We start from the raw sequence: 25,071 nt of genomic DNA on the forward strand, positions 1-25,071 counted from the left end.
TCCTGTGATCCCCTGCAGTGCAGATCCCTCCTGTGAGCAGCCCCCTGGCCTCCTATCCCACCCAGCAAAGCCTCTGCCCTCAGGGCCGGGGGCTCCAAGGCATGAAGCAGCTCCTGTGCAGCCAGAGCTCCAGTTCCTCTGCAGAGCACAGGGGCTGAGAGCAGCTGCCCGGCAGTGTTGGTGTCTGGGAGGTGGCTGCACAGCTGGGGAAGGGTGACGCTGTCTGCGTGCCCGGCTGCCTCTGCCCTGGCCTCTCTCACACCCACCCTCACCGCATTTTCCTTCTTGCTCCCCTGCTCTGGGTCACTGCTGTTGGGATCTTGTTCTTGCTGTCAGGCTCTCTGGGGATGGCAGTTTCAGCTGCAGAGTCACAGCCTGATCTTGTGGGTCCTTTTCTGCAGGTGTGTCCATGGGCCCACGTGTCCCAGCTTTGCTCTGACCTGTGGGCTGTGGGCAATGCAGTCTGTGGGGCTGGGGAATGAGCTGTGTGTGTCCTGGGCTAAACGTTGGGTGCTGAGACCTTAGGAAAGGGTGAGACCTGTCATGGTCTGAGGTGGATCCCTCTGCTCTCAGCAGTGCCTGGTGGCTTTTCAGGGTGACATGGGAGTGTGATCAGCCCCCATCTCAGAAAGGTGCCAGCCCAGGGCAGCTGGAGCAAGACAGAGGGACAGAGCAGCTGCCCTCACTCTGCACTGACCCACAGGCACTTCTTTTTTTCCTCATTACAGCGCCCCATGCTCAGGAAAAGCAAATGTCCAACAGCAGCTCCATCACCCAGTTCCTCCTCCTGCCGTTCACAGACACACGGGAGCTGCAGCTCTTGCACTTCTGGCTCTTCCTGGGCATCTACCTGGCTGCCCTCCTGGGCAACGGCCTCATCATCACCACCATAGCCTGGGACCAGCACCTCCACACCCCCATGTACTTCTTCCTGCTCAACCTCGCCCTCCTCGACCTGGGCTTCATCTCCACCATTGTCCCCAAATCCATGGCTAATTCTCTTTGGGATTCCAAGGTCATTTCCTACGCAGGATGTGCTGCACAGGTCTTCTTTTTTTGTTTCTTGCTTGTTTCAGAGTATTCTCTTCTCACCGTCATGTCGTACGACCGCTACGTTGCCATCTGCAAACCCCTGCACTACGGGACCCTCCTGGGCAGCAGAGCTTGTGTCCACATGGCAGCAGCTGCCTGGGCCACTGGGTTTCTCAATGCTCTGCTGCACACGGCCAATACATTTTCACTGCCCCTGTGCAAGGGCAATGCCCTGGGCCAGTTCTTCTGTGAAATCCCCCAGATCCTCAAGCTCTCCTGCTCACACTCCTACCTCAGGGAACTTGGGCTTCTTGTGGTCAGTGCCTGTTCAGCTTTTATATGTTTTGTGTTCATTGTGGTGTCCTATGTGCAGATCTTCATGGCTGTGCTGAGGATCCCCTCTGAGCAGGGACGGCACAAAGCCTTTTCCACCTGCCTCCCTCACCTGGCCGTGGTCTCCCTGTTTGTCAGCACTGCCATGTTTGCCTACCTGAAGCCCCCCTCCATCTCCTTCCCATCCGTGGACCTGCTGGTGTCTGTTCTGTACTCGGTGGTGCCTCCAGCAGTGAACCCCCTCATCTACAGCATGAGGAGCCAGGAGATCAAGGATGCCCTGAGGAAAATCATATCTTAGTGCTTTCTGAAGCAATAAACTGCCCATCTGCTTCTACACAGGAGTTTTAATGTAGCTAATTACAGGCTCAACCTGTCATCTGGATTTTCTATTGTTATTTGTTGTTTTCTTATTGCGATGATATTTTCAGCCCCTTTTTAATCCACTGTCTGCTTTTCTTTTATAGCCACTGGCTGTTTAAATGAGAAACAGTACACTTCTTGTCTCTAACCAAAATAAAGATTCTTGTAGTGACTTGTTTTTCACTATATCCTTCCTGCAAGGCCTTTTTGCACGTTCAGGGACAGTTCCTATGATGGGTGAAGGGTAAAAGAGTCCATCCTGGCAGCCCTGCCAGGGAGCAGCAGCGCTTGTTCTTCCAGAGCTGTTCTGGTTCCACTCCCACACTCTCCTTCTCATCCCTGGTGTTGGTGCAAGGCCTGAGTGCTCTGGCAGCTTGGTCACCGTCCTGCTGTGTGTCAGTGCTGTGAGCGCAGGCAGGGACAGGCAATGGGCACTGCTGTGACAGAGCTGGCCTCACAACAGCCTTTCCAGATAGAAAGGTGATCGTCTCAGGGCAGGGCCTGAAGGTTTAGTTCTTCTTACAAAGATTCTCTCAAGAACATGCCCAAGAAAGTGACCTATATATGAAACACCATTGTACAGCTGCACAGCATGTGTGTGCGGGGCTGGCACACAGCAGTGTCCTCTCACAGCCAGGCTCCTGCCAGAGACCTGCAGGACCAGCAGAGCAGGGGCTGGGCTGTGCCCGTGTGCACTGGACACCCCATCAAATCTGCCCCAATCATCATGGACTAATCCCTCACAGCCTTCATTTCCAGCCCGGACCTCTCGCCCCAGTTCAGAGATGTTCTTTGTCCTTACCTGAAAAGACACTGAATGAGTAGGTCAGAAGTCCATGTTTGCATTGTACAGATGAGAAGTGAGCGTGAACATCATGTATGTGAGGTGAGATGAACCGAAGTGAGCGCCAATGCTGTCAGGTATTCTGGGGTGCCATTTTGCACCTGGGACACGTCAACCCTGTCTGTACCTACAGACTGGGAGATGAGATGCTGAAGAGCAGCTCTGCAGAGAGGGATCTGAGGGTCTGGTCAACAGCAAGTTGAACATGAGCCACCAATGTCCCTGGAGCCAAGAGGGACCGTGTTCTGGGTGCAGCCACCACAGCACGGCCAGCCGGGCAGGGAGGGGATTGTCCCGCGCTGCTCTGTGCTGGGGCGGCCTCACCTGCAGCATTCACTGTGTGCAGGGCTGGGGACACAGGGTAAAAGAAGATAAGGCTACTGGAGAGTGCCCAGAAGATGCTATGAAGTTGGTGAAGGGTTTGGAGGAAAAGCTGTATTAGGAAAAGCTGAAGTCCCTGGGTTTGCTCAGCCTGGAGAAAATGTGACTGAGGGCAGAGCTCATGGGGCTGCAGGTTCCTCAGAAGGGAGCTGAGCTCTTCTCTCTTGTCTCTGGTGACCAATTACAGAACCCAAGGGAACGGCATGAAGATGTGCCAGGGGTCAGACATGAGGAAAAGGTTCTTCACCCAGAGGTGCTGGACACTGAACAGGCTCCCCAGGGAGGTGTCACGGCCCCAACCTGACCGTGTTCAAGAAGAGACTGGACAATGTTCTTAGACACACAGGGTGACCTGTGAGGTGTCCTGTGTAAGGACAGGAGTTGGACTCCATGGTCCTTGTGGGGCCCTTCCAGCTCAGGACATCTATGAAGGCCTGTGGGACAGACAGCGTCCCAAGGTCATTTTACATTGGGAGGAACCTCACACGGAAACTAAATGCAGCACTGGGCTGTGCTTCCTTTAACCAATGTCCCCATGTCCATTCCCCATAACGTGGGACATCTCAGGTGAGTGCAGAGCAGGGTGACACACCACAGGGCTGAGGTGCCTCCCTCAGGAGGCCAGAGGGACACTGTGACTCCTGCCTCTGTGTGTGAAAGGAACAGACTCTGTCTCTGAGCATCCCTGGGTGCATAAGGAATCCATGAGGTCAGCTCAGACATGGATGCCTGACAGACACTGACATTTCTGTGTGTGACTCCAGGAACAAACCCCACTGGCCCCGGCAGATCAATCTCACCTGCTCCTGTTTGCTACACCGTCCTTACCCATGACTCTGGATTGTGGTCTCAAACATGCCAGAGCCATCAGAGAGGTCCTGAGGTCCTTGGAAAAGGCAGTTGTCAAACCTGCCTTCAAGAAGGGCAGGAATGAGAATTGTCAGAATTACAGGCTACTCAGCCCAGCTCCATCCCTGGGAAGGGAATGGGACAAGTCTTCCTGCAGCCATGTCCAGACACTTGGAAAACAAGGAAGGGATTGCTGAACCCAAATGTGCAGGGAAAGAAGGGCACATTGTACACATGGAATTTCACAAGGTGTCAGACATGGTTTCCTGTGGTGTCCTTATAATGCGATTGGTGCTTTCTGTGCTAAAGAAGTGGATGTTTGGTGGGAAGTTGGCTGGATGATGAAGCCCAAATGTCACCAGTGGTACAAAGTGCCCACAGAGCCAGTTACCAGTGGGATCCCTCAGGGACCAGCACTTGGGCCAACACTGTTGAACGTCTCTGTTCTCCCCCTGTATGATGTGACACAGTGAACCTTCAGCTCCTTAGTGGATGGTGCAAAGCTGGGCAGAGGCCTTGGACAAGCTCACCTGGGTCACCCTGCCCTGAGCAGGACAGTGAGACAAGATGATATTCACACCTGAGTTGCTCTGTGATTCCAGGAATCTTTCCCTTGAAAGGTTTTGGAAGAAGGAAGAGGTGGAGGAACAAGAAAACAAAAATACAGGCAGAGGAGGAGACCTCAAAGGTGTCAAATAAACAGAGCGGTTCTGTGAAGAATGTTTCTCTGCTCAAACTGTTAGCAGGAAATCTATAACCAGCTCCCCAAACTCCCTGTTCTGCTCATTGGCCCCTGGGATTTCCAGCACATTTCTTTACATCAGATTCTGCACTGAAGTTTGCACTGATTGTTACAGCTTCTATGCAGGATTGCTTCATGTTTCCTTAGAGAACTGGATGTAAACAGGCACCAGGGAATTTTTAATTAGAGGAAACAAAAAGGAAAAAGAAAAAAGAAAACACAATAGAACTTAATGATGTTTCTCAGTTCTGTGGTTAAATTAAGTAGTTTCCAGCGAGGTCCATTGCCATAGCTCAAGAGTTGCCTGTAGGGAGTAGGAGAGCAACTGCTGAAAGACTTGACCTGCCTGAAGCTCCAAGCAGAGTGAGAGCTGAGAGGCTCTGAATGAGCCAAGAGTGAGAGGTGAAGAACCTCTGGGGAGCGATGGAAAGTGCAAATGTCCAGACAGGCTTCTGAGGAGATGAGTTCAGACTTGGGGAGCTGGGTAAGGACAGGTGGAAACTCCTGGATGTGCAGGGGATTAAATACACGTAGTGATAGACAGAGTCCTGGCACTGCAAGCACAGGGAAAGGCCAACGTTTCATCTCCCACAGTCCGTACACATTCTGAAAATTCATATTTTGGCAGGATAGAAATTCCACAGACATTTTATTAGAAATATTGAATTATTTCATCTGATTAAAAAAAAAAAAAAAAAAGAGTGTAGGTGTTTTTGTTCTTTTTGTTGCTGGTTTGGTTTGGTTTTTAACTTTTGAGGGGCGTTCTCAGGTTTTCGGGCTGAGCTCCATGGTCTCACTCTGAGCACCCAGTGCAAACCTCGAGAGGCCCCGTGTACCTGAGGTGTTTGCCTGGGACGGGCAGGTATCAGACCAGACTGATAGAGCGATGGTGCTTTCCTCATTTACAATTAGTATTCAACACTTGTGCATCTAATTAGCTAAGTTTCAGGACTGTAGGTTAAGAGGCAGATATGTGAGGAGCACTTGGAAGATGTGATAGAAGAATATTCCAGTTGATAATAGAGAATCATAGAATTATTTCAGTTGGAAGAGACCCTCAGGAGCATTGAGTCCAACCACAACCTAAATCTAGAACTAAACCGTGTCCCTAAGAACCTCGTCTAAACATCTTATAAACCCCTGCAGGAATGGTGACTCCACCACTGCCCTGAGCTGCCTGTTCCAATGCCTGACAACCCTTTCCAGGAAGAATTTTTTTGTAATATCCAATCTAAACCTCCCCTGGCACAATTTGAGGCCATTTCCTCTCATCCTATCACTTGCTACTTGGGAGAAGAGACCAACACCCTCCATGTTCAACCTCCTTTCAGGCAGTTTGGACAGCGAGAAGGTCTCCCCTCAGCCTCCTGTTCTCCAGGCTGAACCCACCAGTTCCCTCACCTGCTCCTCATCACACTTGTGCTCCAGACCCTCACCAGCTCCGTTCCCTCCTCTGCACTCTCTCTAGTGCCTCAATGTCCTTCTTATGATGAAGGGCCCAAACCTGAACACAGGATTCAAGATGTGACCTCATCAGCACTGAGAACAGTGGCACAATCACGCTAGTCCTGCTGGCCACACCATTCCTGATACAAGCCAGGATGCTGGTGGCCCTTTTGGCCACCTGGGCACACACAGGCTCATGTTCAGCTGCTGTCGATCAACACCCCCTGATCCCTTTCCACCAGGCAATGTTCCAGCCACTCTTCCCTGAGCCTTGGGTTGTTGTGACCCAAGTGCAGGACCCGGCCCTTGGTCTGGTCAAACCTCATACAAATGGCCTCAGCCCAATGATCCAGCGGGTCCAGATCCCCCTGCATGGCCTTCCTACCCTCCAGCAGATCAACACTCCCACCCAACCTGGTGTCATCTGCAAACTTAATGAGGGTGCACTCGATCCCCTCATCCACATCACTGATAAAGCTTAAACAGAACTGAGTCAAATACTGAGCCCTGGGGACACCACTTGTGACCAGATGCCAACTGGATTTGTTTCTGTTCACCACAATTCTTTTGGTCCAGCCCTCCATCGCACATACACCATCCAGGCCACGAGCTGCAGCTTCTCCAGGAGATGCTGTGGGACACGGTGTCAAAGGCTTTACTGCAGTCTAAGGACACAACACCCACAGCCCGTGTGGCGGATTCACTCCCCACGACAGACTTTCCCTCATCTGCTCAGCCGGTCACCTTGTCACAGAAGAGATCAGGGTGGTCAAGCAGGACCTGCCTTTCATCCAGCCATGCTGATTGGGCCCGATTGCTCGTCTCGTGTGTGTGACCTCACAGTCCTTTCCCAGCCCTGTTCCTGCTGTTGGCCAATCCCCTGCAGAGGCAGAAGTGACCTCACAGTCCCCTCCACAGCCATTGGCTCCCTACTGGACTATGAGTTCCTGAGACACAAGTGACCACACGACATCGTACCCACCATCACCCTCCTTGTGGTCCAGTGTGTGAGCAGATCAAACTGAGCTGCTTTCATCAAATGTATCTAATAGATTTCCTATCAAGGGTCTGAGTGGAGAAACGTTCCTCAGAGGAGCTGCTGTATTTACTCTGGTGCATTTTATATCTCTGCTTCTGCCTCTGCCTTTTTTTTCTTCTTCTTTTGTCTTAAAAGAGTTCTTCAAAGAAAATAATAATGGAATCCTACAATAACGCAGGTTGGAAGAGACCCCTGAACACCATCTCTGTCCCACTGGCCTTTATGGCACTGCAAGGAACAGCTGATAGCATTTGTGCTCGCTTGGGTTCATCTCACCACATGCACACTGTGGACATGCACATGATGTGTGTGTTTACATCTCATCTGTACAATAAATACAAGTATTGACCAAGTATTTAATAGAATTGTAAAATCTCCTGAGTTGGAAGGACCTACAAGGATCACGGAGTCCAACTCCTGTCCCTGCACAGGACACCCCACAGGTCACCCCGTGTGTCTGAGGACGTTGTCCAGTCTCTTCTTGAACACTGTCATGTTGGGGCTGTGGCACCTCCCTGGGGAGCCTGTTCAGTGTCCAGCACCTCTGGGGGAAGAACCTTTTCCTCATGTGCCACTGACCCACCCCATAGAATAATTGAACCATAGAATAACTCAGGTGTGAAGAGAGCCCTGAACATCATCTTGTCTCCCTCTCCTGCTCAAGGCAAGGTCCACCAGATGAGGTTGTTCTAGGCCTCTGCCCAGCTTTGCATCATCCACAAAGGAGCTGAAAATGTGCTCCATGACATAATGAAAAGGCAGAATAAAGCCGCTGGACAGTGTTGGCCCAAGCACTCATCACTGAGGGATGACGCTTGTAACTGGATAAACACAGGACTTTGTACCACTGATGATGTTTGGGTTTGGTCACGCTGCCAACTCCCCACCCATCACAACATCCACATCTGCATCCCAGATCTCACCAATCTGCTCTAAGGCACCACAGGAGACCATGTCTGGGGCCTTGCAAAACTCCATGTACTCAATATGCCTTTCTTTCCCCTGCCCATTTGGGTTCAACAATCCCTTCCTTGTCCTTCGACTGCCTGGAGATGCCTGCAGAAGAATGTAACCTGTCACCCTCCCAGGGACAGACGTAGGCTGAGCATCTTGTCATTCTCCCAGTTCTCCTTCCTGCCATTCCTGAAGATGGGTTTGACGTCTGACTGTCTGATGGACCTCTGAACCTCTCTGATCACTCTGGCACTTCTGAGACCACAATCCAGAATTTCCCACAGGGAAAGAGGGGCAGGTGTAGGACTGTGTAGAACAGCATGTGATGGAGATGGCAAAGGAGAGGTAGCAAATAGGGACATCTGCAATGAGCCTGTCCAAGGCAGCTGAGATGAATCTCACTGTGCCACTGGGGTTTGTCCCTGGAGTCACACAGAAAAATATCAGGGTTCTGTCAGGTGTCCACATCTGAGCTGGCCCTGTGGACTCTTAAAACACATTGAGATATTCAGGGACAGACAGTTTCCCTTTTACACATAGAGGCAGGAATCACAGTGTCTCTCTGGCCTTCTCTTCCTCTTCCCAAATGATGGGAGGCACCTCTGCCCAGTGGTGTTGTTGTGTTCTGCACTCATCTTTGATGTCCCTCATCATTAGCAATGGACGTTGGTAAAAAGAACCACATCCCAGTGCTGCATTCTGGTAGTTTCCTATGGGATATTAGTCCCAAAATGGTGTGACCTGAACAAACTGTCTGTCCCGCAAGCCCCAAGGAATAGCTGATGACGTTTGTGCTCACTCAGGTTCATGTCACCTCACGTGCACGATGTGCATGCTTATATCTCATCACTACAATGCAAACATGGTCTGCTGAACTACTCTTTCAGTGTCTGTCTGTGGAGGGACAAAGAGCTCTAAGCTGGTGTATGAGACCAGGGCTGGAAATGGTGGTTGTAATGGGCCAGTCCATGAGGATGCCCTCAGTGCAGCTTGCCCAGGGTGTCCAGTAAACCTGGACACAGCCCAGCCCCTGCTCTGCTGGTCCTGCAGGTCTCTGGCAGGAGCCTGGCTGTGAGAGGACACTGCTGTGTGCCAGCCCTGCACACACACACTGTTCAGCTGTACACTGCTGGTTTTATCTGTGACCATTTTCTTGCTCATATGTTTGAGAGAAGGTTTGTAGGAAGAGCCAAATCTTCAGGCCCTGAGGTGAGGAGTTCACCTTTCTATCTGGAAAGGCTGTTGTGAGGCCAGTTCTGTCAGAGCAGTGCCCATTGCCTGTCCCTGCCTGCGCTCACAGCACTGACACACAGCAGGACGGTGACCAAGCTGCCAGAGCACTCAGGCCTTGCACCAACACCAGGGATGAGAAGGAGAGTGAGGGAGTGGAACCAGAACAGCTCTGGAAGAACAAGCGCTGCTGCTCCCTGGCAGGGCTGCCACGCTGGACTCTTTTCCCCTTCTCCCATGTACACAGGACCTGTCCCTGCAGCTCCAAACAGGCCTTGGAGGAAGAATATCAGTGAAAAAAAAATCACTGCAGAGCCCTTTATTTTGTTTTAATACACAGAGAGCATGGGTCCATATTTATACAGCCAGTGGGTTTGAAAAAAATCTGACAATGAATTAGAAAGGGGATGACAAAAATATCATGATTTATTAAAAAATAAACACCACCAACACACACACACACACAAGTCTGGGCCTCTAATGCGTTACATTAAAACTGTTATTTGTTAAAGAGAAGATGATGAACACTTTATTATTTTTCAAATGCATCCCTCCATTAGTTTCCTCAGGGCATCCTTGAGCTCCCTGTTCCTCATGCTGTAGATGAGGGGGTTCAATGTTGGAGGTATCAGCGAGTATAGAACAGACACCAGCAGGTCCAAGGATGGGGAAGAGATGGATGGGGGCTTCAGGTAGGCAAAAAAGGAGGTGCTGGCAAACAGAGAGATGACAGCCAGGTGAGGGAGGCAGGTGGAAAAGGCTTTGTGCCGTCCCTGCTCAGAGGGGATCCTCAGCACGGCCCTCAAGATCTGCACATAGGACACCACAATAAAAATGAAACACATAAAAACTAAAGATCCACTAAACAAAAGAAGCCCAAGTTCCCTGAGGTAGGAGTGTGAGCAGGAGAGCTTGAGGATCTGGGGGATTTCACAGAAGAACTGGCCCAGGGCATTGCCCTTGCACAGGGGCAGTGAAAATGTATTGGCCGTGTGCAGCAGAGCATTGAGAAACCCAGTGGCCCAGGCAGCTGCTGCCATGTGGACACAAGCTCTGCTGCCCAGGAGGGTCCCGTAGTGCAGGGGTTTGCAGATGGCAACATAGCGGTCATAGGACATGACGGTGAGGAGACAATACTCTGCTGTGATTAAGAAGACAAACAAAAAGAGCTGTGCCGCACATCCCAAGTATGAGATGGCGCTGGTGTTCCAGAGGGAGTTGTCCATGGACTTGGGGAGAATGGTGGAGATGGAGCCCAGGTCAATGAGGGCGAGGTTGAGCAGGAAGAAGTACATGGGGGTGTGGAGGTGCTGGTCCCAGGCTATGGTGGTGATGATGAGGCCGTTGCCCAGGAGGGCAGCCAGGTAGATGCCCAGGAAGAGCCAGAAGTGCAAGAGCTGCAGCTCCCGTGTGTCTGTGAACGGCAGGAGGAAGAACTGGGTGATGGAGCTGCTGTTGGACATTTGCTGCTGATGGTCATGGGAAACCTGTCATAGGAGGAAAAGATAGTGAAGCTTTAGATGAGACTTCTCTGGGAATCATCAAAACCATTTCCCACAGACCCTCCCACCCTGTCACACAAAGAGACACTTTTCTTTTTCCAGGAGAACGTCCTGGCTGAGCCCTCGTTGGTGCTTGATGAGTGTGCAATGAAGAGCAGGGTCTCTGCCCAGGGGCTCCTGAGGAGTCAGCCTGGCCCTGTGTGATCGGGTGGGCAGGGGCCAGTCCTGGGGTTCAGCTTTGTCAGCTGGAACCGCTCCTGGTGCAGAAGGGACTGTCAGCATCTGTACCCCCAGGCCTGAGAAACTGACTTTGAGAGGTTTGGGGTTTCTACAGCTCCTTCTGCCCTCCCACCCAGGGGAGTGTTGTTGGGTGTCAGAAACCCTCAGCATTTCTGCTGCACTCAGGGAGAACAGAGCGAGTCCTGCGAGACCAGAGGATGCCTGTGGGTCAGTGCAGAGTGAGGGCAGCTGCTCTGTCCCTCTGTCTTGCTCCAGCTGCCCTGGGCTGGCACCTTTCTGAGATGGAGGCTGATCACACTCCCATGTTACCCTGAAAAGCCACCAGGCACTGCTGAGAGCAGAGGGATCCACCTCAGACCATGACATGTGTCAGCCTTCCCTAAGGTCTCAGCACCCCACATTGAGCCCAGGACACACAGAGCTAATTTCACAAACCCAAAAGCAGTTTCTCTGTCACAGCATCTCTGTGCATCTCCATGGGGCTTTCAGATAACACAGAGATGCTATAGGACAGGTTTACATCCTGGAGGGAAGCTCACAGCTTGGAAAGAAAAGTCAAGGAGACAATCAACAGTCCTGATGATGGCATTTGATTGAGGGAGACTCAGCTCATTCCCCAGCCCCACAGACTGCATTGCCCACAGCCCACAGGTCAGAGCAAAGCTGGGACACGTGTGCCCATGGACACACCTGCAGGAAAGGACCCACAAGATCAGGCTGTGACTCTGCAGCTGAAACTGCCATCCCCAGAGAGCCTGACAGCAAGAACAAGATCCCAACAGCAGTGACCCAGAGCAGGGGAGCAAGAAGGAGAATGCGGTGAGGGTGGGTGTGAGAGAGGCCAGGGCAGAGGCAGCCGGGCACTCAGACAGCGTCACCCTTCCCCAGCTGTGCAGCACCTCCCAGACACCAACACTGCCGGGCAGCTGCTCTCAGCCCCTGTGCTCTGCAGAGGAACTGGAGCTCTGGCTGCACAGGAGCTGCTTCATGCCTTGGAGCCCCCGGCCCTGAGGGCAGAGGCTTTGCTGGGTGGGACAGGAGCCCAGGGGGCTGCTCACAGGAGGGATCTGCACTGCAGGGGATCACAGGCACTTTTCTCTGTTCTCCCTCCCATAACCATTCCGGGTTTGGTTTCCTCTCCTTTCTGATCATTTCCCTGCTGCATGGAGATTCTCCCCTGGGAGGTGTTTCCCTGTCCATGTCTCTTCCCTGTCAGTGCTCACAGACCATCCCACCCTCTGTGCCCTCCCCCTGGCCCTACAGATCCTGCCTGTTCACAGGGCACTGCCTGGGGGCATCTTCCTGTCTGCAGGCTGGAAAACAGGACAGGTCAGACTAAGGCTGACGGGTCCAGCCAAGGTGATGCAGGTGCTGTGCACAGGCAGAGGGGTGGGGAAGGGATGTCATGAGCCTTCTGGCAGATGTACTGATCACTCACAGTTGCAGTTCAGGAGTCTCAGTGACTTGTTTAAGCATGAGAGCTCATTTTCATTTTATCCTTTCCTGTACCCCCCACCCCTTGGGAGAGGAAACTGAAAAGACAGGGTCAGGAAAGCTTCTTCTCTGTCTGGTAATCCTTGCATTGATCTTCTCCTTGAGGCATCCACTTGGAAAAATGCAGGGGGTGATCTGGATGTGTGAGCAACCCTGACCCACACAGCACCCTCTCCACAGCAGAGGCACCTTTCTTGCCCAATAGGGTTTGCTCCTCCACCACATCTTCTCCCCTCAGTGTTGTTGGGATCTCCCGGGCAGGCTGAGCGCTGACCCTGGCAGGCGGCAGAGTCCCTGCCCGGCACAGCCCTGGGGTGCAGGGACCCTGCTCTGCAGGACAGCCCTGGGCACCCCTGGGTGCTCCCCCTGTAGTCATGCTCAGCAGAAGTTGTCGTCATTCCCTGTTCCTGTGACAGTGCAGCAGAGAAGCCCTGCTCTGGAGTGTGTTCTTCTCCTCTACAACAGAGATACTGTGAGATAGACCTGACAGATCCTGTAAATTGTGGAATGTACCAGCTTAGGGTCTCCCTCCTGGAAATGCAGCTGCATTGTCCTACAGCCAGACACTTACCGTGTTAGAACTGTGATTTGTCTCATTGAATCCTCAGCAACCAACCAGCCCACATTGCCTTTCCCCTCTCTGTGCCTGGCTCCTGTGCCCTCGGTGCTGCAGGCAGAGCCCTCAGCCCTGCTGCGTGTGCAGAGGAGCTGCTCCTGGGCAGAGCTGTCTCTCTGCAGCGCTGCCGCTGCCATGAGCTCCCTGTGTCCCAGGAGCCCAGCCCAGCTCAGCAGCACAGGAGCAGCCCTTGATGTCCCTTTCTCTGTCCCCTCTGGGCACATCCAGGTCTCCCTGGGGCTCCAGTGGCACAACTTCGAAGTTGAAGTAATCAGTGATGTTGATTCTCTCTCCTCTGAAGAGACACTTCTTTCCAGCATTGTATTTTTCATGTTAAAAAATAAATTGGTATGACAACCATCTTTCTTGTCCCATCATTAGACAGGACACCAGGAATGTTACAGCAAAGGATCTAATTTCTCCAGGCTAGGGGAGGAATATCTTCAGTTGAATGAACTTAGGCATTTTGTTCTGCTTTTACACTCCTAGGTCTAGAGAGACATTCATCAGTCTCTGGCCATGTCATGTCTGTGCTCTGATTCAAAGCCTTTGCACACATGGGTTCTTGGACACTTGGTACCAGGTTTCTTGTGGCAGGTCAGAGCTGGGCTGGTGCCACAGCTGGGGTGGTTCAGCCCAGATGTGAGGCAATGTCCTCAGCCAGGGACCTGACTGGGGAGCTGGAGCTGTCAGTGCTGCAGACAGAGCTGTGACACGGATGGAATGAACTGCCAGGCAGGGTGGCAGGTGTGAGTTCATCTGGTCTGCAAGGACAGCAGCCTCCAAGCACAGCAACAGTCCAGATCAGAACTCAGTCTAGACCTGTAAGGCAATTGAAGGGCCCCATAATGAGCTGTTCCTACTGCAGGAACAGTTAAAGGAAAAACAAAGACACTGTGTGGACACTAATGAATATAATAAGAGGTGAGAATCCCTGTGTCCTCTCGTTCTCCCTCTTCACCAGCAAGGTCTCTGAAATCTCTGTGGCTGGAGTCAGAACAACCAGCAGTGCATGGGGATCAAGTCAAGGGTCACTGGAACTAACACAATCCTTTCCAGTCTATGGGACAGCAGGGGCAGCATCCCAGGAGCTGGGACAGCAGGACGATGTCACAGTGAAGCCACTCTCCACCGTCTTGGAAAGCTCATGGAGACTGGGGGGACTCCCTGACCACTGGCAGCTCTCACACAGTGTGTGCACTTTTCAAAATGGCCAGTGGGTGAGCAGGGGAACTAAGGGCTGTGCCCCAGAACATGTCCACTGGGACCCCATTGCTGGGTGTCTGGAAGAGAAGGTGACGGGGTTTACCCAGGGAAGGTTGTGCCTGTCCATACTCTTTGCTTTCTGTCAGGAACGGACAGGGTTGTGGATGTGGAGAGAACATTGGTGGTCTGTTACCTGGAAGTCAGCAAGACATTCAGTGTCATCCCCTGCAATATTCTTGTGTCCAAGGTAGGATATTATGGTCTGTGTCAGTGTGCAAGTAGATGAGTAAAAACAATCTGGATGGTTGGGCTTGGAAAGGTGCTGTAGAAAGGGAGAAACTTTCCAGTCCTGAGGACAGTCAAGCACTGGAAGCTGTTTCCCAGGAGTGCGCACCCACTCTGTCCCAGAAAGTGACCAAGATGTGTCTGGATAAAGCCCTGAGTAATCTGGTCTGACCCTGCTGTGTGCAGGAGGTTGGTCAAGACGCCTCCCAAGGTCCCTTTGAGCCTGAATGGCACTGTCCTTCCTTCCCCTTCATGTTTTCAATTTAGGGACAGCTCTCAGGTTCTCCCTGACCAAAGGAATAATTTACATGTGCAGGGCTGCTTTACAAGTGCCTCCAAACAGTCCTGACCACAACTTTTGCATTCCTCTTCATTTGCCCCAATCCAGGGTCTTTTTTGCTCTCCTAATGCCCTTGCAGAAAGAACAACCCTCCTTGTTAATCCTTTCAGAGCATGTTTTTCAAGAGGTGTCAGCATCCATTTACAGAGTCTGCACATCAGCCAGGCAGCAAAGCCACCGTTACAGAAATGGAGATGAGACGCTTGACCAGCTCCTTGCACCCAGATATCAGCGTGACATGTCTGCTGAGATTCCCGGGAACACCTGAACTGTAAGAGCAGAGCGTGTGAGTCCTGGTTGGGTATCCTGGCTTGTCTCCTGACCCATGTGGTGCTTCAGGCTGTGAAGAGAATCAAAACCAGCCATTGCACTGGGGTAGTTCCATTTTACACGTGTCACGCAGGGCAGATGAAGGGAGCTCAGAACTCCAGACTCTGCTGCACGGTTGGGACTGCAGAGACTGGAAATGCAGGTGACAGTGTGTGTCAGTGCACACACATAAAGATTCTGGCTTCCTTTGGGCCTTTGCACTGACCTGGGATCTGTTCATTGGCCTTCTTTGTCTCAAAAAGAAACTATTCTCCTATGCAACCTCCACATCACACCACATAAGAAATAATTAAAAAGTAGAAAAATAATGAAAGAAGGACAATTTTGGGGTAATTCTGTCCAAGAGGTGTATTCTTTAAATGATTAAAACAAAAAAGAAGTGAGAGAAAAAGCATTGTTCTAAGAGCTTCTTTGAAGACACAACTACTGAGGTGTAGTAGATGCTTAGAAAAGCAAGAATGACTGTTCGGACTGAAATTAAAGAGATTTAGGTCATCATGATCATCAGTGAGAATGAGGAGTTCCCTGTTACTGTTATCAGTGACAGTACCACTGTTCACAAACATCCTTCAGAGCATCTCCATTGTTCCTGGGCTCCAAAGCTCATCCTGCTCAGAGTTTGACAGGATTGCTGCAAACCCCTGTGACCCAAATCTCTACAACTGTCTCTAATCAACAGCCTCTTACCCCAGGAAGGGGAAAACTGCCAATGCAGACACCAACCCAGTGCCCAACCTGCCTGGAGAGCCAGGACAGTTGTGCCACACAACAGCAGCCTCTGAGGGAAGCTGGAGGTGATGGAACTGAAATGGTTTCAACCCAAATCATAGAATCAGAGAATCATTTAGGCTGGAAAAGACCCTTAAGAACATGGGGTCCAACCGTAAATCAAACACTGCCCAGTCCACCACTAAACCATATCCCAAAGCGCCACAACTCCACATCTTTTAACCACCTCCAGCAACGGAAGCTCCAATCCTGAGCTGGCAGGACACCACTGGCTGCAGTTGGACATAAGATACTGGTCATGGCTGTGAGTTCAGCCCTCGCTGGCAGAATGTCTCACACCCTCACTGAGGAGGGCAGGCGGCTGGGAGATGGGAGCACGTTTCAGTTTCCAGATCCCAGCACAGACCCCAAACCATCCTGCCCTTGGACTCTGGATCCCATTTCCTGAGATGAAAGCTGGTGGGGCTTCTGAGGATAATCATGTTAAAAGGCATGAATAATCCTTTAGGTGTTTGTGTAATTTGTCTAGGAATGTCAGTCGTATACGCTTCTATTGACATATCTATAAAATAGTACTCTGCATCTGTGGTAGCCTTTCTGGCAATGACAATTAAATAGGTATTTGCACTGTATGGCTCCATACCTCATCCACAAGCACACATCTAAGTGGTTCAGATGAAGGGTGTCTGGCAAACGTCACCCTTTGTGTCCCCAGGTGATGGACACTGCTCATGTGCCTCTGCAGAGAGTGGCAGGAGCTGGATCCCCCTCTCGGGACAGACTCCTTCCAGGAGAGACACAGACACAGGGGGAACTCGTCAGGGCTTTATGGCATTTCAGCATCAGTTTGACATATTGGGTGCTGTCCTGTGACTGCCCTTTCTGCACAAATGATCATACAAACACAACCATTTAGTAAGACATGGTCATAAAGGGGCTGTTATGGACAAGAAAGCTCATCATGAAATCTGGAGAGAGTGAGGAAGTTTATAATAAACACCAGGAAGAACCAAGAATCTCGAGGCCTCTTCTGAAGAGCGGGAGGCCTGAGCAGCCGTGATTGGCCATTGTAGGTGTGGGAGAGGGTCAGGGCATGTCAGGGAGAAGCAATGGGATGGCTGATGGCTTCAGTGAACCCTTCCAGCCATGTCTGAGCCCAGAAATGGAAAGCAGTTGATGTCTGCAGGTGGAGGAGGAACAGGAGGAAGATTTTCCTGGGAATACGGAAGGAAGAAAGGCCTCTCTTGGGCTAATCATGTATGGCAGTGCCATTTGCATGCTGTGGGCATGGCTGTGCCTGGGAGATGGGGAACGGCTGCTGCTGGGGTGGCTGTGCTCAGTCATGGCCCATGAGCTGACCCTGCTCTGCTCCTCTCTTACACTGCCCACACTTGGATGGTCCTCAGGAATCATCCGTGAGCCTGGTGGATCCATGAACCTCCTGGAGTGATGGCTATGGATCCAAATAGAGGATTCAAGCAAGTGTGAGACAGGCACATTGAGGTGATTGGTGACCATTGCCAGGTGTATGAAAGAAGCTGGATGAGTTGTGATTTGCTCACAGGCATTTCCAACTCCACAGAAAACCAGAACCTTGCAGTTAAAGCAACAGCACTTGACATAAAACCCACCCCAAAACACAAAACACTCACACTGACCACAGGAAAAGCCTTGAAAAACATTGGAGAAAGATCTACCAGGTCCCAGGGGTCAGGGCTCAGCCATTCTGGTGATGAACAAGCATCAAGGGCTGACATGGCACCAGAGCCACCTCCACATGGCCCTCACCACTTGTAACCAGTGTCTCCAAGTCTTTCCTTCAGCAGCCTCCAGGGACAGGGACCTGCACTGGTTGTTTCCTTCACAGCTGTGTCAGTGATGGCTCTTCATGGGGTCCAAACACCCTCAGAAACTTGGGGTTTGCTTCTGCCTTTCACTTCATTAGAGGTTTGTTCATTGTTCCAGTAGCTGCAGTTCTGGATTATGGCACCAGAGGGCTCATTAACATCATTACAAGCCAAGGCTCTGTGCATCATTTTCCTAAAGGCTTCAAGTCTGGTGTGGATGATTAGGGAGATTTCAGGAATAGCCAAACACAGAGCATTTCCATAATAAATAGCAATAAAACCAAATTTATTCTATTTCATACCCTGCTCTCCCTTCCGTCCCTTTCCAGAACAGGTGTTATCAGCAGCCTTCAGTTCACATTGATGTGGAGCGGCTCCTGACAGACACTGAATATGTCAGAAAAGTGGGTGCCTAAATCACCATGTGAGTGAGGAGACAGGCAAGGACACCTCAAGAGGAGTCACACTCCTCTGGACCAAGAGGTGGGTGTTCCTGGCAATCTCAGGTGCCACAGCACAGCGATACTTGTGTTCAGGAGCTGGTCAAGTGACCCATCTCCTGTTCTGTAATGGTGTCTGAGTTTGCTCAGGTCACCCCTGGCTTGAGCCCCATCCACTGCTGGGTGTTCTCCAGACTCCTGCCTTCAGGAACAAAGTCCAGGAGACCTTGCTGGTGAAGATGGAGGCAAAGAAGCCATGAAGAACCTCAGTCCCATCTGATTCTACTCTTATGAAGTTGAGCAGCAGGCCCATGATCACCCTGTCTATTCTTCTACTGCAAGTGAAGCTCCGTCAGCTCATCTTGCTGCCCTTCCCGTGCAGGTATCAAGTCCAGGGCAGCTTTGGCATCATCCCCACATCCATGGACAAGGTTTCTAAATTCCTCCTCTGCAGCTTCACCTGCCCCCACCTCCTCTGTGCTGCCTTTGTGCCCTGGAGGTCCAACAGTGCAGGCAGACAGTCTCAAGAGATAAATGGTTCTTTTCAAAGGTATTTGAAGAGATCATTCTTGTGCTTGGAGCAGGCTGTTCTGTAAGGCTGATCAGATTTCCTGAGGTCCTTCACCCTTCAGACCTACTTCCATGTCACCAATTTGCCCACCATCCCCCAGTATGTCCAAGTCTTCTCCTCTGGAGCCCACCAGCCTGTGCTCTGCTGCTGGCCTTCCTCCCTCCCCTCTGGTGCCTGGGACCCCTCTGTGTCCTGGTCACGACAGCCAAGGTGGACACTGATGTTCACATCCCTCACCAGTTCTTCCTTGTTTCCCAGTTACAGATTGAGGTGAGCATCACTCTTGTTGGCCCACAATGCAGACACATTAAGCAGTTGGCCCAAGATCCTTTGGACTGATGGCACTTGCCACTTTGCTAGGCCAGTTAATGTCAGAGCAATTACAGTTCCCCATAGGAACCTGCTCATTGACTGGTGACTTCCTCCTTGAGTTGCTGACAGAAGATCTTGTCCATTTCTTCTACACGATCATGTAGTTTGTAACACCCAACACATTGTCACTCTCTATTGGGTTTACATGACAAACTCTTGGAACTGGGGGTAGGTGTGGGTGTGCTACAGTTGTCACCTCTCTGAGAAGACAACAGGAGTTTGACCAATGTCAGACAGAGCCGATTTCAGCTGCTCCAAGATGGACCCACTTCTTGCCAAATCTGAGCCACTCAGTGATGCTGGTAGCACCTCTGGGATATTGTATTTGAGAAAGGGTAAAAAACGCTGCACAACAGCAGGTGGGAGAGAGGAGGGAGGAGATGGGAGAGAAAAGCTCTGCAGACACCAAGGTCATATCCCATAGGACCCAAGCAGGTCCCTCAGCAGGCCAAAGCTTGCTCTCCTGAAATCCTGCTCTTGGCCTTGTTCTCATCTCCCAGGAGCCTCAGCTCCACTTTCCATCCCTGACTGTTCCATCCTGACCAACTCTTTCTGGTTTGTAAGTGTGAAGTCCCACAGGGCACCTCACCCCACTGACTCCTCAGTCACCCGTGTCAGGAAATGTTGTCAATGAGCTCCAAACCCGCCTTGTCCCCAGCCAGGAACCTGGGAGGTGTGGGACCATAGTCCTGCCCTTGGCCTTGCACAGCCCCACCATAAACCTTACAATAAACTTTGGAGTTTGAATCTGAGTTTGACTTCTTGAGAAGAAAAGTTGATTCTCATACTAATTCATTGTTTAATACAAAGAACACAATGATGTGTCTCTGCAGAGGAGAGAGAATCAACATCACTGATTACTTCAGGTTGTTTCAAAGGATGTGCCACTGGAGCCCCAGGGACACCTGGAGGAGCCCAGAGGGGACAGAGAAAGGGACATCAAGGGCTGCTCCTGTGCTGCTGAGCTGGGCTGGGCTCCTGGGACACAGGGAGCTCATGGCAGCGGCAGCGCTGCAGAGAGACAGCTCTGCCCAGGATCAGCTCCTCTGCACACGCAGCAGGGCTGAGGGCTCTGCCTGCAGCACCGAGGGTACAGGAGACAGGCACAGAGAGGGAAACGCAGTCTGGGCTGGGAGGATGCTGAGAGTTCACTGGAAATGAAATCCTCTCAGATATGAAGCCTGTGGCTACAGGGCATTACATCTGCAAGTCATGGTAGGATCTCAGAAAGCTGTCACATTGCAGAGCCTGCGAGAGATGTAAGTACAGCTCTCAGATATCAGAGGAGAGGATGTGCTGCAGAGAAGGGATTGCCTTCTGCACTGTCAGAGTGACAAGACGTGAATGCTGTGTTCTCCCCAGGGTGGCTGTGGGGTGTAAATGTAAATGTGCAGGCAGGGGTGCTCAGGGCTGTCCTGCAGAGCAGGGTCCCTGCACCCCAGGGCTGTGCCGGGCAGGGACTCTGCCGCCTGCCAGGGTCAGCGCTCAGCCTGCCTGGGAGAGCCCAACAACACTGAGGGGAGAAGATGTGGTGGAGGAGCAAACCCTATTGGGCAAGAAAGGTGCATCTGCTGTGGAGAGGGTGCTGTGTGGGTCAGGGTTGTTCACACATCCAGATCACCCCCAGCATTATTCCAAGGGGATGCCTCAAGGAGAAGATCAATGCAAGGATTGCCAGACAGATAAGGAGCTTTCCTGAGCCTGTCTTTTCAGTTTCCTCTCCCAAGGGCTGGGGGGTGCAGGAAAGGATAAAATGAAAATGAGCTCTCATGCTTAAACAAGTCACTGAGACTCCTGAACTGCAACTCTGAGTGATCAGTCCATCTGCCAGAAGGCTCATGACATCCCTTCCCCACCCCTCTGCCTGTGCACAGCACCTGCATCACCTTGGCTGGACCCGTCAGCCTTAGTCTGGCCTGTCCTGTTTTCCAGCCTGCAAACAGGAAGATGCCCCCAGGCAGTGCCCTGTGAACAGGCAGGATCTGTAGGGCCAGGGGGAGGGCACAGAGGGTGGGATGGTCTGTGAGCACTGACAGGGAAGAGACATGGACAGGGAAACACCTCCCAGGGGAGAATCTCCAGGCAGCAGGGAAATGATCAGAAATGAGAGGAAACCAAACCCGGAATGGTTACGGGAGGGAGAACAGAGAAAAGTCCCTGTGACCCCCTGCAGTGCAGATCCCTCCTGTGAGCAGCCCCCTGGCCTCCTGTCCCACCCAGCAAAGCCTCTGCCCTCAGGGCCGGGGGCTCCAAGGCATGAAGCAGCTCCTGTGCAGCCAGAGCTCCAGTTCCTCTGCAGAGCACAGGGGCTGAGAGCAGCTGCCCGGCAGTGTTGGTGTCTGGGAGGTGGCTGCACAGCTGGGGAAGGGTGACGCTGTCTGTGTGCCCGGCTGCCTCTGCCCTGGCCTCTCTCACACCCACCCTCACCGCATTTTCCTTCTTGCTCCCCTGCTCTGGGTCACTGCTGTTGGGATCTTGTTCTTGCTGTCAGGCTCTCTGGGGATGGCAGTTTCAGCTGCAGAGTCACAGCCTGATCTTGTGGGTCCTTTCCTGCAGGTGTGTCCATGGGCACACGTGTCCCAGCTTTGCTCTGACCTGTGGGCTGTGGGCAATGCAGTTTGTGGGGCTGGGGAATGAGCTGTGTGTGCACTGGGGTAAACGTTGGGTGCTGAGACCTTAGGAAAGGGTGAGACCTGTCATGGTCTGAGGTGGATCCCTCTGCTCTCAGCAGTGCCTGGTGGCTTTTCAGGGTAACATGGGAGTGTGATCAGCCCCCATCTCAGAAAGGTCAGCTGGACAGCTGGAGCAAGACAGAGGGACAGAGCAGCTGCCCTCACTCTGCACTGACCCACAGGCACTTCTTTTTTTCCTCATTACAGCGCCCCATGCTCAGGAAAAGCAAATGTTCAACAGCAGCTCCATCAGCCAGTTCCTCCTCCTGCCGTTCACAGACACACGGGAGCTGCAGCTCTTGCACTTCTGGCTCTTCCTGGGCATCTACCTGGCTGCCCTCCTGGGCAACGGCCTCATCATCACCACCATAGCCTGGGACCAGCACCTCCACACCCCCATGTACTTCTTCCTGCTCAACCTCGCCCTTCTGGACCTGGGCTGCATCTCCACCACTGTCCCCAAATCCATGGTGAATTCCCTCTGGGACACCAGGGCCATCTCCTACACAGGATGTGCTGCACAGCTCTTTTCATTTGCCTTCTTGATCACAGCAGAGTATTCTATGCTCACAGTCATGTCTTACGACCGCTATGTTGCCATCTGCAAACCCCTGCACTACGGGACCCTCCTGGGCAGCAGAGCTTGTGTCCACATGGCAGCAGCTGCCTGGGCCACTGGGTTTCTCAGTGCTCTGCTGCACACGGCCAATACATTTTCACTGCCCCTGTGCAAGGGCAATGCCCTGGGCCAGTTCTTCTGTGAAATCCCCCAGATCCTCAAGCTCTCCTGCTCACACTCCTACCTCAGGGAGATTCGCCTTATTGTGATAAGTTTCTCGGTAGTATTTGGGTGTTTTGTGTTCATTGTGGTGTCCTATGTGCAGATCTTCAGGGCCGTGCTGAGGATCCCCTCTGAGCAGGGACGGCACAAAGCCTTTTCCACCTGCCTCCCTCACATGGCTGTGGTCTCCCTGTTCCTCAGCACTGCCATGTTTGCCTACCTGAAGCCCCCCTCCATCTCTTCCCCATCCCTGGATCTGGTGGTGTCTGTTCTGTACTCAGTGGTTCCTCCAGCAGTGAACCCCCTCATCTACAGCATGAGGAACCAGGAGCTCAAGGATGCTCTGTGGAAACTCGTATCTTAGTGTTTCCTGAAGCAATAAATTGCCCATCTGCTTCTACTTAGCAGTTTTAATGTGACTAGTTACAGGTTCTGCCTCTCATCTCTGTTTTCTGTTGTTATTGACATTGGTTTTGTTGTGATAATGTTGTCATCCCCTTTCTAAATCACTGTCTGCCTTTATTTTATAACCACTGGTTGTGTAAATGACGAGCCTTGATCTGTGTATATTTAAACAAAATAAAGGCCTTTTGGAGTTGCAGGGACAGTTCCTGTGTACATGGGTGGAAGGGAAAAGAGTCCATCCTGGCAGCCCTGCCAGGGAGCAGCAGCGCTTGTTCTTCCAGAGCTGTTCTGGTTCCACTGCCACACTCTCCTTCTCATCCCTGGTGTTGGTGCAAGGCCTGAGTGCTCTGGCAGCTTGGTCACCGTCCTGCTGTGTGTCAGTGCTGTGAGCGCAGGCAGGGACAGGCAATGGGCACTGCTGTGACAGAGCTGGACTCAGAACAGCCTTTCCAGATAGAAAGGTGATCTCCTCAGGGCAGGGCATGATGGTTTATATCTTCTTGCAAAGTTTCTCTCAAGCATATTCCTACAAAAGTCACCCACAGATTAAACACCATTGTACAGCTGAACAGTGTGTGTGTGCAGGGCTGGCACACAGCAGTGTCCTCTCACAGCCAGGCTCCTGCCAGAGACCTGCAGGACCAGCAGAGCAGGGGCTGGGCTGTGCCCCTGTGCACTGGACACCCCACAGAATCTGCCCCAGGGCATCGTCATGGACGGGCCCCTCACAACCTCCATTTCCAGCACTGGCCTCTCACCCACAGAGGTTGTACTTCCCTCCATGGATGGACACTGAATGAGTAGTTCAGCAGTCTGGGTTTGCTTTGTACAGATGAGATGTGAGCATGCACATCATGTATGTGAGGTGACATGACCATGAGCCAGCACTTGGCCCTTGTGGCCAGGAAGGCCAATGGCATCCTGGGGTGTATTAGGAGGGGGGTGGTTAGTAGATCGAGGGAGGTCCTCCTTCCCCTCTACTCCGCCCTGGTGAGACCCCATCTGGAATACTGAGTCCAGTTCTGGGTTCCTCAGTTCCAGAAGGACAGGGAACTGCTGGAGAGGGTGCAGCGTAGGGCAACGAAGATGATTAAGGGAGTGGAGCACCTCCCTTATGAAGAAAGGCTGAGGGAGCTGGGTCTCTTTTAGTTTGGAGAAGAGGATACTGAGGGGTGACCTTATTAATGTTATATAAATATATAAAGGGTGGGTGCTACAAGGATGGGGCCAGGCTCTTCTCGGTGGCAAACAATGATAGGACAAGGGGTAATGGGATCAAGCTGGAACACAAGAGGTTCCGCTTAAATTTGAGAAGAAACTTCTTCTCAGTAAGGGTGACAGAACACTGGAACAGGATGCCCAGGGGGGTTGTGGAGTCTCCTTCTCTGCAGACATTCAAAACCCGCCTGGACATGTTCCTGTGCGACCTCACCTGGGCGTTCCTGCTCCAGCAGGGTGATTGGACTAGATGATCTTATGAGGTTCCTTCCAATCCCAAACATACTGTGATACTGTGATACTGTGATACTGTGTGACATGAACATGAGTGAGCACAAACATCATCAACTGTTCCTTGGGGTTCCATGAAAACCTGTGGCACACACAAGGTCCTGAGGTCACTTCCTGTTGGAAGTAACACCCCACGGGAAACTGCCTGAATGCAGCACTGGGTTGTGCTTCCTTAATTGAGCTCCCCGTGTCCATTCCTCATGATGTGGGACATCTCAGATCAGTGCAGAGCAAGGTGACACACCATAGCTGAGGTGTCTCCCACCCCTTTGGAGTGGCAACGGGAGGCCAGAGGGACAATGTGACTTCTGCCTCTCTGTGTAAAAGGGACAGACTGTCTCTGAGCATCCCTGGGTGCACAAGGAGTCCTGAGACCAGCTGAGATATTGATGCCTGATGGAACCCTGGCATTTCTGTGTGTGACTCCAGGAACAAACCTCAGTGTCCCAGTGAGATTCATCTCAGCTGCTGGGACAGGCTCATTGCAAGTGCTCCTGTCTGCTGTCACCCTTGCCTGTG

The 25,071-nt window shown here is 51.9% G+C and overlaps 3 protein-coding genes across 3 annotated transcripts; 2 read left to right on the plus strand and 1 right to left on the minus strand.

Annotated features, from left to right (window-relative positions):
* The first annotated feature begins 751 nt into the window (after positions 1 to 751).
* Positions 752 to 1,666, plus strand: LOC135577927 (olfactory receptor 14J1-like). The gene has a single exon (XM_065048053.1). The coding sequence runs from the start codon at positions 752 to 754 to the stop codon at positions 1,664 to 1,666; it is 915 nt and encodes a 304-aa protein (XP_064904125.1).
* An 8,086-nt stretch (positions 1,667 to 9,752) lies between these two features.
* Positions 9,753 to 10,676, minus strand: LOC135577928 (olfactory receptor 14J1-like). Its single transcript, XM_065048054.1, has one exon. It carries the CDS (start codon positions 10,674 to 10,676, stop codon positions 9,753 to 9,755), a length of 924 nt encoding a protein of 307 aa, XP_064904126.1.
* Positions 10,677 to 22,087: 11,411 nt separating this feature from the next.
* LOC135577931 (olfactory receptor 14J1-like) lies at positions 22,088 to 23,278 on the plus strand. Its single transcript, XM_065048059.1, has one exon. It carries the CDS (start codon positions 22,088 to 22,090, stop codon positions 23,000 to 23,002), a length of 915 nt encoding a protein of 304 aa, XP_064904131.1. The 3' UTR covers positions 23,003 to 23,278.
* Positions 23,279 to 25,071: the final 1,793 nt, after the last annotated feature.

Source organism: Columba livia, unplaced genomic scaffold (genome assembly GCF_036013475.1).
Source record: "Columba livia isolate bColLiv1 breed racing homer unplaced genomic scaffold, bColLiv1.pat.W.v2 Scaffold_194, whole genome shotgun sequence".
Lineage (NCBI taxonomy): Eukaryota > Metazoa > Chordata > Aves > Columbiformes > Columbidae > Columba > Columba livia.